The sequence below is a fragment of the Leucoraja erinacea genome, chromosome 19 (assembly GCF_028641065.1).
Source record: "Leucoraja erinacea ecotype New England chromosome 19, Leri_hhj_1, whole genome shotgun sequence".
NCBI classification, from domain to species: domain Eukaryota; kingdom Metazoa; phylum Chordata; class Chondrichthyes; order Rajiformes; family Rajidae; genus Leucoraja; species Leucoraja erinaceus.
In genome coordinates, this window is record NC_073395.1 from 17,106,098 (window position 1) to 17,119,514 (window position 13,417).

The 13,417-nt window shown below is 39.9% G+C and overlaps 1 protein-coding gene across 5 annotated transcripts in view; it reads left to right on the plus strand.

Moving 5' to 3' along the window:
• Positions 1–13,417, plus strand: part of pphln1 (periphilin 1) — a 73,971-nt gene that overhangs the window by 52,642 nt on the left and 7,912 nt on the right. For all 5 annotated transcript variants that reach the window (XM_055650431.1, XM_055650433.1, XM_055650429.1 and 2 more), the window contains one exon: positions 291–428. In XM_055650431.1, coding sequence (XP_055506406.1) covers positions 291–428 — 138 coding nt within the window. The remainder of the gene's footprint in view (positions 1–290; positions 429–13,417) is intronic.

The window sequence follows — 13,417 nt, forward strand, 5'->3', positions numbered from 1 at the left end:
TAGACAATCATGCACATAGCTCATGGTTAAAGTAGTTTTGACAGATTCCCAAGGTCGCTGATGCAGGGCTACTGCATTTTTCTTTTCATGTATGTTCAAACAGCTCAACAAGTACACCAATGAGATTGGGTTATATCACCTTGTATCCATTTGAGTTGGTTCCGATGTTTACTTTATTGGGTAAACTAAAGATGTTTTCATTTCACACTTGCACTTTATACAGTCTGTCATTCACAGTTAAAATGGGAATGTAAAAAGCACTATTTAACATTTGTCTTTTTTGACTTTAGGATGCTATTCAAATGCTGTTACCAGATAACTGGGATGATCTTGAAATGTGTACACTGGGCGCTATTGAAATTATAGACCCAAGTCAAACAGATCATCGCACTAGAACAATTGCCAAGAAGACCAAGGAGATTGAAGAGGTTAGCATCTATAATTATAAATCCGGGAAAAGGGCTTTCATTGTGATGTTACCAAAATTGAATGTGGGCAGGATAAAGGTGGTGCTTCTATTTAAAATGCATGTTTGCAATGCCTAACTACTATATTGTTGATCATATGTGCTGCTAATTATTTGGTCTCTAATTAAAGTTAGCGAAGCGGCCACGATTCCATATGTTCCATGTGGTCTTACCCACGTCACTATTTGTTTGACTGTTTATCTGGACTGTTGTTGTGAGTAAGTTTTCAATCATCCTCAATGTACCAGCATCATAATCTGAACCAAATCTTTCTTGAATCACTCGTCAGTTGACACACGGCAAATCATTTCCAGTTCTAACCTTCATACTGAAAAATGTCCAACGGATAGAAGGTACACAGAAGATCATAAGACAGATCCTGAATAAATGTAGTATTATAAAGACAGATAAGAAAAGCAAAAACTTTACAGATTGAAAGGAAACAAACAATAGATATGATTGTTAAGGTATGTAAAATGATAAAGATGATAATGCCAGAATACCGAGTCCACTCCGACCAGAGATCCCCGCATATTAGCACTATCCTACACACACACACTAGGGATAATTTACATTTATACCAAGCCAATTAACCTACAAACCTGTATGTCTTTGGAGTATGAAGAACTTGGAGGAAACCCACGCAGGTCACAAACGTACAAACTCTGTACAGACAAGCACCCGTACTTGAACCCGAGGCTCTGGCGCTGTAAGGCAGCAACTCTACTGCTGTGCCACTGAGGTTAAGATAGTAGAAGTAAGAGGCTAAACGAAATATAGTGAAGGTAAGTTTGTATGCCCAGTTAAAAAAGAACTGCAGATGCTGGTTTACAAAAAAAGACACCGTGCTGGAGTAACTTAGTGGGTCAGACAGGATCTTTGGAGAACATTGATTGGAGTAGATAAATAGGAGCTTGGATAGCTGACAACTCAACGGTATGAACATTGAATTCTTCAATTTTAGTTAATTGCCCTTTGGTCCTGTGCCCCACCTGGACTCGCACCTATTCCTCCACTCTCCCTTCCCTTTCACCTACATTCCTTCCTCTAGCTTCATAATTGACAACTCTTTAATCCTTTTGTCTCACGCCTTCTGTCTTTTTACTTCTGGCCTTTGTCCAACCATCTGCCAATCAAAAAAACCCTCATGTATCCACCTATTACTTGGCAACCTTTGTCCTACCCCTCCCCTCTTTCAAATCCCCCACCCCCCATCCACTACCACCACAATTAGACGGAAGAAAAGTCCCAACCCGAAACATCACCTATCCATGATGCTCCAGCACTGTGTGTCTTTTTCTGAATGCCCAGTGTTTGGAACAATGGAGAAAAATATTGGTAACATCTCAAGTCTCACCTGGATGACAAAGGTGAGGATAACAAATAAGAATTTCTACATGAATACTGGCCTTTTCTTTTCCTTCGTTGCTAACATGCTTGTATTACTGGAACGAGCAGTGCCTCAACTCCAGGGACTTAGATTTGATCCTTGCCACGTGCTCTGTGACCCAGATTTGATCCTGATCATATTCTCTTGACTGCATGTATTTTCACCGAGTACTACGAATTTCCTTCCAGTTAATCAGCCCCATGGTGCAGGCAAGTGCCAAAAATTCCATCACAAATTGCTCAGTTTTGAACCAGCTTCCAAGTACTAAATTATTTGGTCAACTTAGTTCAGAAGAAGATTTACAGGTGTACTTATCAAATTGAACCGCCATTATTACCATGCCCTAGTGTAGTGCTCCTAAATAATTGAGATTTATGATGCAGAAGAATAATTTCTGTTTGATCTATAACAGCAGCATAGATGAGATGGTTAATTTAGCAGAGCAGATACTAAACTTGTCTTGACATTAATTTCAATAACACACTTTTTAAAACAATGGAAGGAATACAATTTAAATTGTACATCTTCTAAACATAACTATGGGGTGTCAGAATTAAGCTTAGATTAGCCTATTAGGGAGGTAATATGTGCTTCAAAATCTCAGCATGATATCCATGCTAGCAGCTAAAAATATTTTGTTCAACTAAAGGCTGAAATAGTTTGCTGTGTTAATTTATTTTGTTTGTTAAATTAAATCTGTGGAAAAATGAAAAAACATTTTTAATCTGATAGTTATCTTATGAATTCAATTGCATTCCCTTTGTGTGCAAACATTTGCTGATAGATATCACCTACTGAATCGCAACCAACCACAAAGAGTCATACAGCAAGAAATCAGGCTCTTGCAATCCAAGATGCCCCATCTATACTAGTCCCACCAAGCCATGTTTGGCCCACATCCCTGTAAACCTTTCCTATCCATCTACCTGTCCAAGTGTCTTAAGTATTGTTTATAGTACCTGCCTCCTCTGACAGTGTGTTCCATATACCCACTACCCTCTGTTTGAAAAGGTTGCCCCTCGGATCCCTATTAAATCTTAAGACATACTGGGTTGTAGGTGAATTGGCTTCGGTAAAAATTGTAAATTGTTGCTTGTGTGTAGGATAGTGCTATTGTACGGGGTGATCGCTGGCAACTGTTGTCCATCAACCCCAATAATCCAGAGCTCAGTTGAAATTCCGTGAGCGGCCACAGATGGCAGTGTGAGTGACGAGCACTCTTTATGGTTGAGTCCCTCCGTCGTGAAATAATCAATAATGCTATCAATCTTCTAACTGTTTCGCAAAGACAATACAGTAAACCTTTGTTTTAATGACCCCCTCATAAGTAGAGATAGTTAAAAGCTACAAACTCCCAGCAGTAAATATCACCAGCAACTTGTCCTGCACCACCCATATTGAATCAATGGCCAAGAAAACACACCTATGCCTCTACTTCCTTAGACGGCTTGGGAAGTTTGGCATGTCCCCAACAACTCTCACCAACTTCTACAATTGCGCCGTAGAAAGCATTTTATCAGGGTGCATCACAGCGTGGTTTGGGAACAGCTCCATTGCAGAAAATTGTGCATGCAGTACAGACCATCACACAAACCAACCTCCCTTCCATTGACTCCATTTATACCTCGCGCTACCTCTGCAAAGTCACCAGCATACTCGAGGGCAAATCACACCCTGGCTACTCCCTCTTCTCCCCTCTCCCATCAGGCCAGAGGTATAGAAATGTGAAAACACACGTACAGATTCAGGGACAGATTCTTCCCAGTTGTTCTATAGCAACTGAACCATCCTACCAACAACAAGAGAGCAGTCCTGAGCTAATAACCTCATTGGAGACCTTCAGGCTATCTTTGATCGGACTTTACTGGACTTTATCTTGCATTAAATGTTATTCATGTAATTCCCTTTATCATGCACCTGTACACTGTTCATGGCTCGATTGTAATCATGTATTGTCTTTCCACTGACTGGTTAGCAAGCAACAAAAGCTTTTCACTGTATCTCAGTATACGTAACCATAAACTAAACTCAAAGTCAAAAACTCAGACGTTGGATATAGAGGACGGACCTGCCAATCCATCCCTGGCTCACACCAGCAAGCCCATCTTCACCCACTGAAAGGACACAAAGTGCTGGAGTAATTCAGCGGGTCAGGATCTCTGGAGAATACGGATAGGTGACATTGGGGCCTTTCCTCAGACTGATTCAGTCAGCTGAGTTACGCCAGCACTTTGGCGCCTAGTTTTAAAGTGAGATGACACAATGCTAGCGAGCCCTTTTTCACAGACTCACACGGCTGTTGCGGCTCACGGTGGTGGTGGAGAAGGGGGCGGATATGGGCGAGGGGGGGTAGCAGGGGGGGGGGCGGCGACCCGAAGTAAGCGCTGTCCCTGGGTCTACAATGTGGGCTGCAACAACAGCCATGTCACCGTAATGCGTGGTGGGTGAAGAAGGACTCGTTGGTGAATCTTGCGTGTTCTGATTGGAGTCTGAAGTTGGGGCACACACTGGTGAGATGGTGGGGGCCGGGGATGGGTCGGCAGGTTATTCCATTCACATTCAGTTTACGTTTTATATTTGTTTTATTTTAAGTTTCTAGCAGTCCTTGGTGCTTTAAGGTCATAAGGAATAGGAGTAGAATTAGGCCATTCGGCATTCAATCATGACTGTTCTATCTCTCCCCCCTAAACCCATTCTCCTGCGTTCTCCCCATAACCTCTGACAACTGTACTGATCAAGAATCTATCTCGGCCTTCAAAATGTCCACTGACTTGGCCTCCACAGCCTTCTGTGGCAAAGAATTCCACAGATTCACCACCTTCTGACTAAAGATCCTCTGACTTTAGAGACACGTGAGGAGTGTCATTAGCGGGCCAGGGCTATATTGCCGTTTCATTATCACATGACCTCTGTTGGTCTGGAAAAACAGATAATTCACAAAGGCTCTAAAACCGAGGGTGCTGGAAAATCAGTGTTCAACCTGTACTTGTACCCCTGCGGACTATCCTTAATCAGTCCTCACTTTAACAAATGAAAAGACATACTCTCTCAAAATTCGTTTGGGGCAGTGGAAATCTGAATAATTTTTTAGACTCTTATGTATATGATATAAATTGAATGTAGATGTAATTTGATTTTTACGTAATTTTATCAGTATTGTCATTTTGGGATACAATTGAAAGCTCGTATACAAAACTGCCACTCAGATTTATGCACTCCGTGTGAAGTGCAGGCATTAATTATGGAATCCATGGCTGCATGGAATGTGTGTGTGTGTGCACTCCTGCAGGAAATGATTAACTTCTATAATTGTTGTATTTAAATGAGTTTGACAGTAGGAAATAATCTTGAAATATAGTGAGTTGAAACTGAAGTTTGTTTAATGAAGCTGATAGTTTTTTTTAATATTTTAGATAAATTTGCAAAGGAGTAGAAGTAAATAGGGATCACTCCTAACTTTAGCACCAGCAGTAAATTTACAAAGATCACTATTGAAAGTGAAAGAAGTAAAAATTTACTCTCAGAATATCAGGAAAACACTGCTGTGCAGTTGAAAATAAATGTAACCTAGTGTGTAAAATCGCAATTCTTTCTGTCTGCATTCTGTCAGAAATTTGTTCTCTTTTTTTTCCAATAGGTTATTTGTTCTTGGTAGAAATGTGACTTCAGCATGTAATTTGCACTAATTATGTGGGCGGTTGTATAAGCCTTTTTTTGGTTTTCAAAAATGTTCAGACTCGCTGGTCTGAAAAATGACAGCGGTTGTATACCATGGAATAACCAATTTTTGCTAATACTGATTCTTGTGGAAGGGCCGATTACATTCAAATTGCATTTTATCTCGGGTTGCTTCGTTATGTTCTATAGCCTCATTGCTTAGTCTACACAATATTCACATTTAGTTTTCCTTGCACTTACAGCCACTTATCTGGATACAAAACCAACTCCCATTAGATATTTGCCATTGGAACATAGGTTTCAAATTTACTACAGCAGCCATGGTAACCACATAGGAGGAAGCACAAAAAGGTCTATCTACCCATGGTTTACAAGAACCTAAATAGCAATCAGTCTTAAGAAGGGTCCCGACTTGAAACCTTGTTTGTCTATTACCTTCACAAATGCTGCCTGACCCGCTGAGTTTCTCCAGCACTTTTTTGTTACTCAGTAATGCCTATGTGGTGCTTATGTTCTTCTAAGCACTGAATCCTGATCTTGTTACAAAGTGCCTACAACTTCATGTCATTGCTGTTGATAAGTTCAGTTGTATATCCAAAACCAAGGAAACATCACAGTATGACCAGAAACGCACAACATTTTTAATGAGGATTGTATCGAGCATCATAACTTCTCATGCTGCACTATTTTAACTAGGACAAATTAATTTTTGGGCTTCTACAAAATTAGATTGAGATGTACTTCTAATTACACCTATCTGTCAATTACATGTCTGTTTACTGAGTTTGGAGGAAAAATATGTGCTCTGCCAAAAGGGCCTGTTCTTGTGCTATACTGTTTTATGTTAACACCCTTGACATCCTACTGGTTAGAATACAACATTGTAGCAATTTATTTTCTCTTGTTGAAAGTTCTTTCAAACTTCTATGAAGTCTCATCTCACATTGTCCAAGATTCAGCCTATCTAAATCGAATTTCAGTCGATAACATAGGCTGGCCTTCCACATGGATTATTTTTCTTGCATTTGGCAATGTCACTATTGAAATTGAATTAAGCATCACAACATTTTAACTAAATGTGTAGGAAAGAATTGCAGATGCTGGTTTACACCAAAGATAGACATAAAATGGTGGAGTAATTCAGCGGGATAGACAACATCTCTGGAGAGAAGAATTGGGTGACATTTCGGGTCAAGACCCTTCTTCAGACCCTTCTTCAAGACCCTTCTTCAGAGACGGAGAGGGAAACTAGAGATATGGAAGGGTACAAAGAAAATGTAAGGTGTGAAAAGGACCCTTCCCCTGGTCGTCGTGCTAGTTTTAAGGGTTCAAAGAGTATTTTATTGTCACGTGTACCAATTAAGGTACAATGATACTCGATTTACCATACAGCCATACTAAAAAAAAAAAGCATCAAGACACACAACTACATAAAACTTAACATAAACATTCACCACAACGGATTCCTCACTGTGATGGAAGGCAATAAAGTCTAATCTTCTTCACTCTTTACTCTCCTGTGGCGGGGCAGTTGAACCGTTCTCAGTCTGGGCGATCGAAGCTCCCACAGCCGGCGATAGAAGCCTTTGCGTCAGGGTGGTTGAAGCTCCCGTGATCGGGGTGGTCGAAGCTCCTGCAGCTTGGAGCTCCCAAAGTTGGTCCACATTGTTAAGTTCGCAGGCTCTCACGGTTGGAGCTCCAAAGGTCGATCCCCGACAGGCCGCCAGCTCCACGATGTTAAGTCCACAGGATCCACAGCAAGGGTCTGCCAGTCATTCGATGTTAACCCGCAGTGTGGACGGAGATATGATACAGAAAAAAATGGCATCTCCGTCGAGGTAAGAGATTTTAAAAAGTTTCTCCCAACCCCCCCCCCCCCCCCCACCAGATAAAACAAAGCTAAAGAATACTAAAACATACATTTAACACATACTAAAACACTACTAAGAAGAACAGGACGAGACAGATTGTTGGCTAGGCAGTCATTGTGGCGCCACCCAGTGGATCGTTCGATTGAGTTTCTCTATACTCGTTATCACCTATCCCACAGCCAACAATGGCCTATTGTGTACCACGCATTTCCTTGGTTATCGTTGCTTTTCGCATATCTTCCATTCATTACTCCTAAGTACCATCTATATCTCTTGCTCCCCTTTCCCCTGATTCTCAGTCTGAAGAAGGGTCTCGACCCGAAACATCACCTATTCCTTTTCTCCAGGGATGTTGCCTGACTCACTGAGTTACTCCAGCCTTTTGTGTCTGTCTTCAGTTTAAACCAGCATCTGCAGTCCTCGCTACACAATAAGCAACAGGGTTTTCTTTGTCCCTACAGAGTCAGAGAAGCTGCTCAAATAAAAACTGAAGCTTCCATAAAATGTGGTCTCTAATCAGTGTCAGAAAATGCCATCTGGCAGGCAAGAAAATGGGATAGATCAACGCTGTAATTTAGCTAACACACAGAAGATGCAGTACAACCATATTATACAAATACAACACAGAAACACTTTCAGTCTACCACATCCATATCTATGTATCAAGTTTGTTTTCAGTAGGAGAAGGTGTGGCTGAATGAGCAGAATAAAGGGATAATCAGCATTGCGTTGCTTCTGAAACACTTTCTCACAATTTTGATAGAAATTTTTACGAAATTGCTTGGATTGTAACATTTCAATAATTAGAGATTGGGATAGGCTATGCTTGTTTTTGCTGGAGCAGAGGGAATTCTGGAGTTTGGAGGTAAAGTGGGATAACATTGAACTAGTACGAATATGAGATTGTTGGTTCACGTGGACATGATGGGCGGAAGGGCCTGATTCCCAAGCTGTATCTCTAAACTAAGCTAAATTAGACTCTTGTCTTTAATAGGCTGACCAAATGGGTTAGTATAGGCAGTTACAAAGACTTTATGCATCTTTGTCTGTGTAACGTGATGATAATGGTAAGGTCGTGGGACATGCGTAGCACTCCACAGTATATGAATAAAACAACGGAAAACTGCCAAAATGGTGGCGGGCAGAAGTAGCCAGTTCTGATACAGAAAGTATGAGTTATCAGAATTACATTATATTTAATTGTTTGCATTCAATGATACATTATTATTCCACAAAACATTCTAGATTTTTTTGGAGTTGCTAATACTCATTTTCTTTTCTTCTTGGTCCTTTCCAATCCCACTGGCTTTGGTTGCTCTTTCGCTTCACGTAGAGAGTTCCTTTGGTATTTCCTTGCTCCTCTGTGTGTCTGTAAAGGTTTTTGATTTGGGTTAGTTTATTGTTATATTCATCAGGGTATAATGAAATTCCTTGTACACATGAAACTCACAAAGTAAATAGTATACATAATGATAAATACAATAATAAATATGGCATGTGCAAAACAGCATAATGGTGCTGCATTCCCAGGTGATTTATCAAAGATAAATGAGCATATAATCAGGACATATATTCAAAGATTAGATCATATATTCAGAGATTAATTTTAAGACCAGTGCTATTGTTCGACATGAGCTTAATGATTGTTTTATTGCAATGCTGTGAAGACAAATTATGATGTTCAGTATTTGAAATCTCTGATCAACAGTAGAACCATTATAATTTGACAGTGTAATGTCCGAACTCTTGTCAGAGCTGCTGAAGGAGACCATTATTTTCCTACATACTGGTTTAAACATTTTGTGAAAAATGTCACATGATTTATTCAGTGGCTGGAAAAATAAGCTGAAAAAACTCCAAAGTTATTCATGGTGACAAAGAAATATTGCCAAAACAGTTCAGCTTTATTTTACCCAAGGACATGCTAAGTACTTTTTAATAAAATATGACATTTTACGATTTTTAACAGAAACGATGTAAATGCAATTTTGTGCAGAATCTTTAAGAGACATTCATGTTTTGTATTGTATTTCTCAATCTGAATGATTGTAATTCTATTACAGTGAATAAACATTAAGAACAATGTAAATTAAAAATAATTAACTGTTAAAAATGCAAATCATGCAGATTGAGAAATGTAGGAGAATTGTGTGACAGAAATAACCAGAGACAGATGAAAAAAGAGATACAGAATCAAAAACGTTATTAAAATTTGTAGTAATCTATTGTCTTGCCATGGGGAGCTGGAGTTTAGAACAATGAGGAAGTATTGAACAAGAGGACATAGTTACAAATTGGGGATGGACGTTTAAAATTGTCATACATGGGAAAGTCCTGTTGCCTATGGTACACTCGCAGCAAATGAGCATTCCCTATTTTGTTTATAGCCATAGCCTCATTTAAACCTCAGAAAATCATTCCCTTAAATGTCCCCTTATATAGTTAAGGGCCTGTCCCACTTGGCCGTCGTCATTTGAGCGCGTGACGTCATTTGAATACCCAGTTTATGATATTTACCCAGTTCATGATATGGTGATTTTCTAAAATGTTCCAGTTTCTTGAGTGGTGCTAGCAATTGGAAAACTAATCTGTAGACCAAATTAATCTGTAGGAAGGGACTGCAGATGCTGGTTTAAATTGAAGATAGACACAAAATGCAGGAGTAACTCGGCAGCACAGGCAGCATCTCTGGAGAGAAGGAATGGATGATGTTTCGGGTCGAGACTTATTCAGTCTGAAGAAGAGTCTCAGCCCGAAATGTCACCCATTGCTTCTCTCCAGAGATGCTGCGGGTCCCGCTGAGTTACTCCAGCATTTTGTATTGCTTATCTGGTTTGCTCTTCCATTTTGACCAACTGCACCCCTTCTCATGTCATTCGTTCATCCAGCTGTAGGAGATACAACATTTGTCTTTTTAACCTCTTCCTTACCCACAATCCAGGAACCCAAGCAGTCATTGCAAGTGAAGCATCAATTCACTTTTGCACTTTCCGGTTTAGTGTATTTTGGTGTTCACCACGTAGTTTTCTCTACGAAACTGCAAATTTTTTAATCGCGCGCGCTTATATCCATGACACGTAAAAGGCGTCATGGATATGGGCAGCGCGCAGCGGCGCATGGTGACGTAATCATGCGTCACCATGCGCTACACGCACGAGGTCAGGACGCCTGCGTGCGACCGAAATACTCCCGCATGCGTACGCGATACGTCACGCCGGAGGCGCGCAAAGATTTTGTGCGCTACAAAATCCTGGAGAACCGCGCGATACCGCGCGCAACTCCATACCCCTCCGCGCTTCTCCATGCGACCGTCCTGCGCAGCCCAAGGCTACCCGTGCGTCTCAACGCGACGATAGAGGGTAAGATGTCGTCAAAGTCTCCTGAAATATTTGTGTCTGTCTGGAAGTCACGCAATATTGCCAGTATTCATTTGAGGTGCACTCTTGTGACCACCTCTAGAAACTACTTCTCTTGAAGCATTTAGCCTCCTGGATTGACCAAAGTGATGTCAGCTGTCGCTCAAGCTCCAAAACCTAGAGTTCAAGCACCTTCAGCTAAAAACATCTTGCATTATTTTTGCATTCCAAGCAGGGGAAGCCCATTGGTGCTCTCTCAAGCCACAGGATGTGTATTCCTCAGTTCTGCCGTGCCCTGCCATGTCTAGATTTATGTTTTAATGTGCTGAATTGCCTCTATTATCAAAATCCTGAATGTTGCACTTTGTGGAAGCAGCAATTCATGGAATTTGAATCTTGCTTTCCACCTCATCATGAATGCTTACACGTGTAAGGAAGAGGTCAGCACTCCTTGGAATATCACCATGTTCATAAGTTTGATTGTTTCCTATACTAATCTTGCATGCAGTTCCAGAGCAGATACTGTTTGGTCTAGTCCATTACTATTGGGGAAATACTTTACCTGGGTGGATTTCTTCACTTTCCACAGTGAGTCTTTCCCTTTCTACAGATGCTGCCAGGTGTTTCCTGCTTTTTCTGTTTTTGTTTCATTACCAGGATGTTGAGTTCCCAGTAAAGCAGTGTCAACTTTGTGTTCTGCAAACAGCTGCATATCGGAAGCAGAGGACAGAATGAATGACTAAATGTCTTTGAAGAATAATGTGAAATGCCTAGGCAGCTGCTTACAGGTTAGGTTAGTTTAGAGATACAGTGTGGAAACGCCCTTCAGCCCACCGAGTCTGCAGCGATCCCTGCACATTAACACTATCCTACACACACCAGGGACAATTTACATTTAAAACAAGCCAATTAACCTACAAACTTGTACGTCTTTGGAGTGGGAGGAAACCGAAGATCTCAGAGAAAACCCACGCAGTCACAGGGAGAACGTACAAGCTCCATACAGACAGCACCCATAGTGGGAATCGAACCCGGGTATCCGGCATTTCAAGCGCTGTAAGGTAGTAACTCTTCTGCTTCGCCACTGTGCCGACCGTTTTTGATTAGGTCTTTGATTAGCAAGCACAAAATATGTAAAATTACAGAATCAAAATTACAAATTTAAAAAAATTGAAAAAATTAAATAAAATTGCTTTATTGTGACTGGATTTTCAGAGCTCTTCCTTATTCAATTTGTCAAAATAAGCTTCATTCAAGTACCAGAGGAAGTACATGGAAAAGAAAGGTTTAAGTTTCAAGAAAAAGCAAACTGGTCTTGGGCAAATCAACCTGGAAATGAAACAATTGACAGATGATATAATGCAGGTGAAAAATGTAGTAAACAGTAAAACAGGTTTTCTGGAAGGTCATCTTTATTCAAACTATAGAGGGGTAATGGGTTCAAAGTAGAATTATCACTATTGTACAATTTATTATAGTTATGGTGAGAATAAAATTCTAAAAATAGAATTGTAATCCATGGATTCTTGCACAATCCAGTTGTGTCCCATAAACCTTGTGAACCTAAACATGATTCTTCTGGTGGATTTTTTTTTTTTACAACTGCGTACCTTCCTGTGTGGCCTGTGCACGAGATAAAAAGATTGTGCCTACACTGTAAATTCAAAATTAACCTAAGGAAATTAAAATCTATTCTATTTCATCTGTGCCCTTCCTATTGCGGGTGGGACAAGAAGTCTTCCATGACAGATTGAATTTTAGGATACGAGTTTGTTATTTTAGTCATCTTATTAATGAGGGCAAACAATAGTTCTAAAAAGCAACTTTTACTCTTGAGTGGAAATATCTGATTTATTAATAAAAAAATGCTGAACGGTTGCTATGTTGCTTTTATCCAGTTCTGTTAACCTTTCAAATCTTTGGGTGTTGTAATTTAGTTGAAAATGTGATAAATGAGGAAGCATTATCCTTCACCAGCACATCTGCTTAGCTGCAGACAATTGGAGCAAAACCACCCACAATGTTGTCTCCTAGGGCCAACATGATGGTGTTACGATGCTGTAATTGTATATAGATTGGTTAGATACCTTCCTGTTGCATTCACACAGGTTTCTAATCATGTCTAGTATTTTGTAACAAAAAAAAATCCTGATGCAGTGATCTCCAGATATCAAGATGTATATAAAGTAATTAAATTAAAAACAAATTGAAAATAGTGATTGGACGATTATTTTGTTATGAATTGCTTCTGATTCATGAGGATTAAAATAACTCTGAGCTGCTCGTTAACTTGTATGTGGAAAATGTATTTTTGGATAAAGGTACAGTGGTCTGGGACAAGATACAACTGATTAATGAAGATGATACCAGATATAGGTGGTCTCTGAGAAAAGGTTATTAGAAATGAATTATGAGAAATGGTACATTAAGGGAGAATTTGATGGATCCATTCCAAATAATGAAAGGAAAAAAAAAGGTAAAGATAGATCTTTTAATGCACCCATGTTATAAATTCTGACATCAATTCCGTATAGTTTATTACGTGTACCGAGGTACAATGAAAAGCTTTTGTTACTTGCTAACCAGTCAGCAGAAAGACAATACATGATTACTATCGAGCCATTCGCAGTGTAAAGAATATGCAGGAAGTTTAAG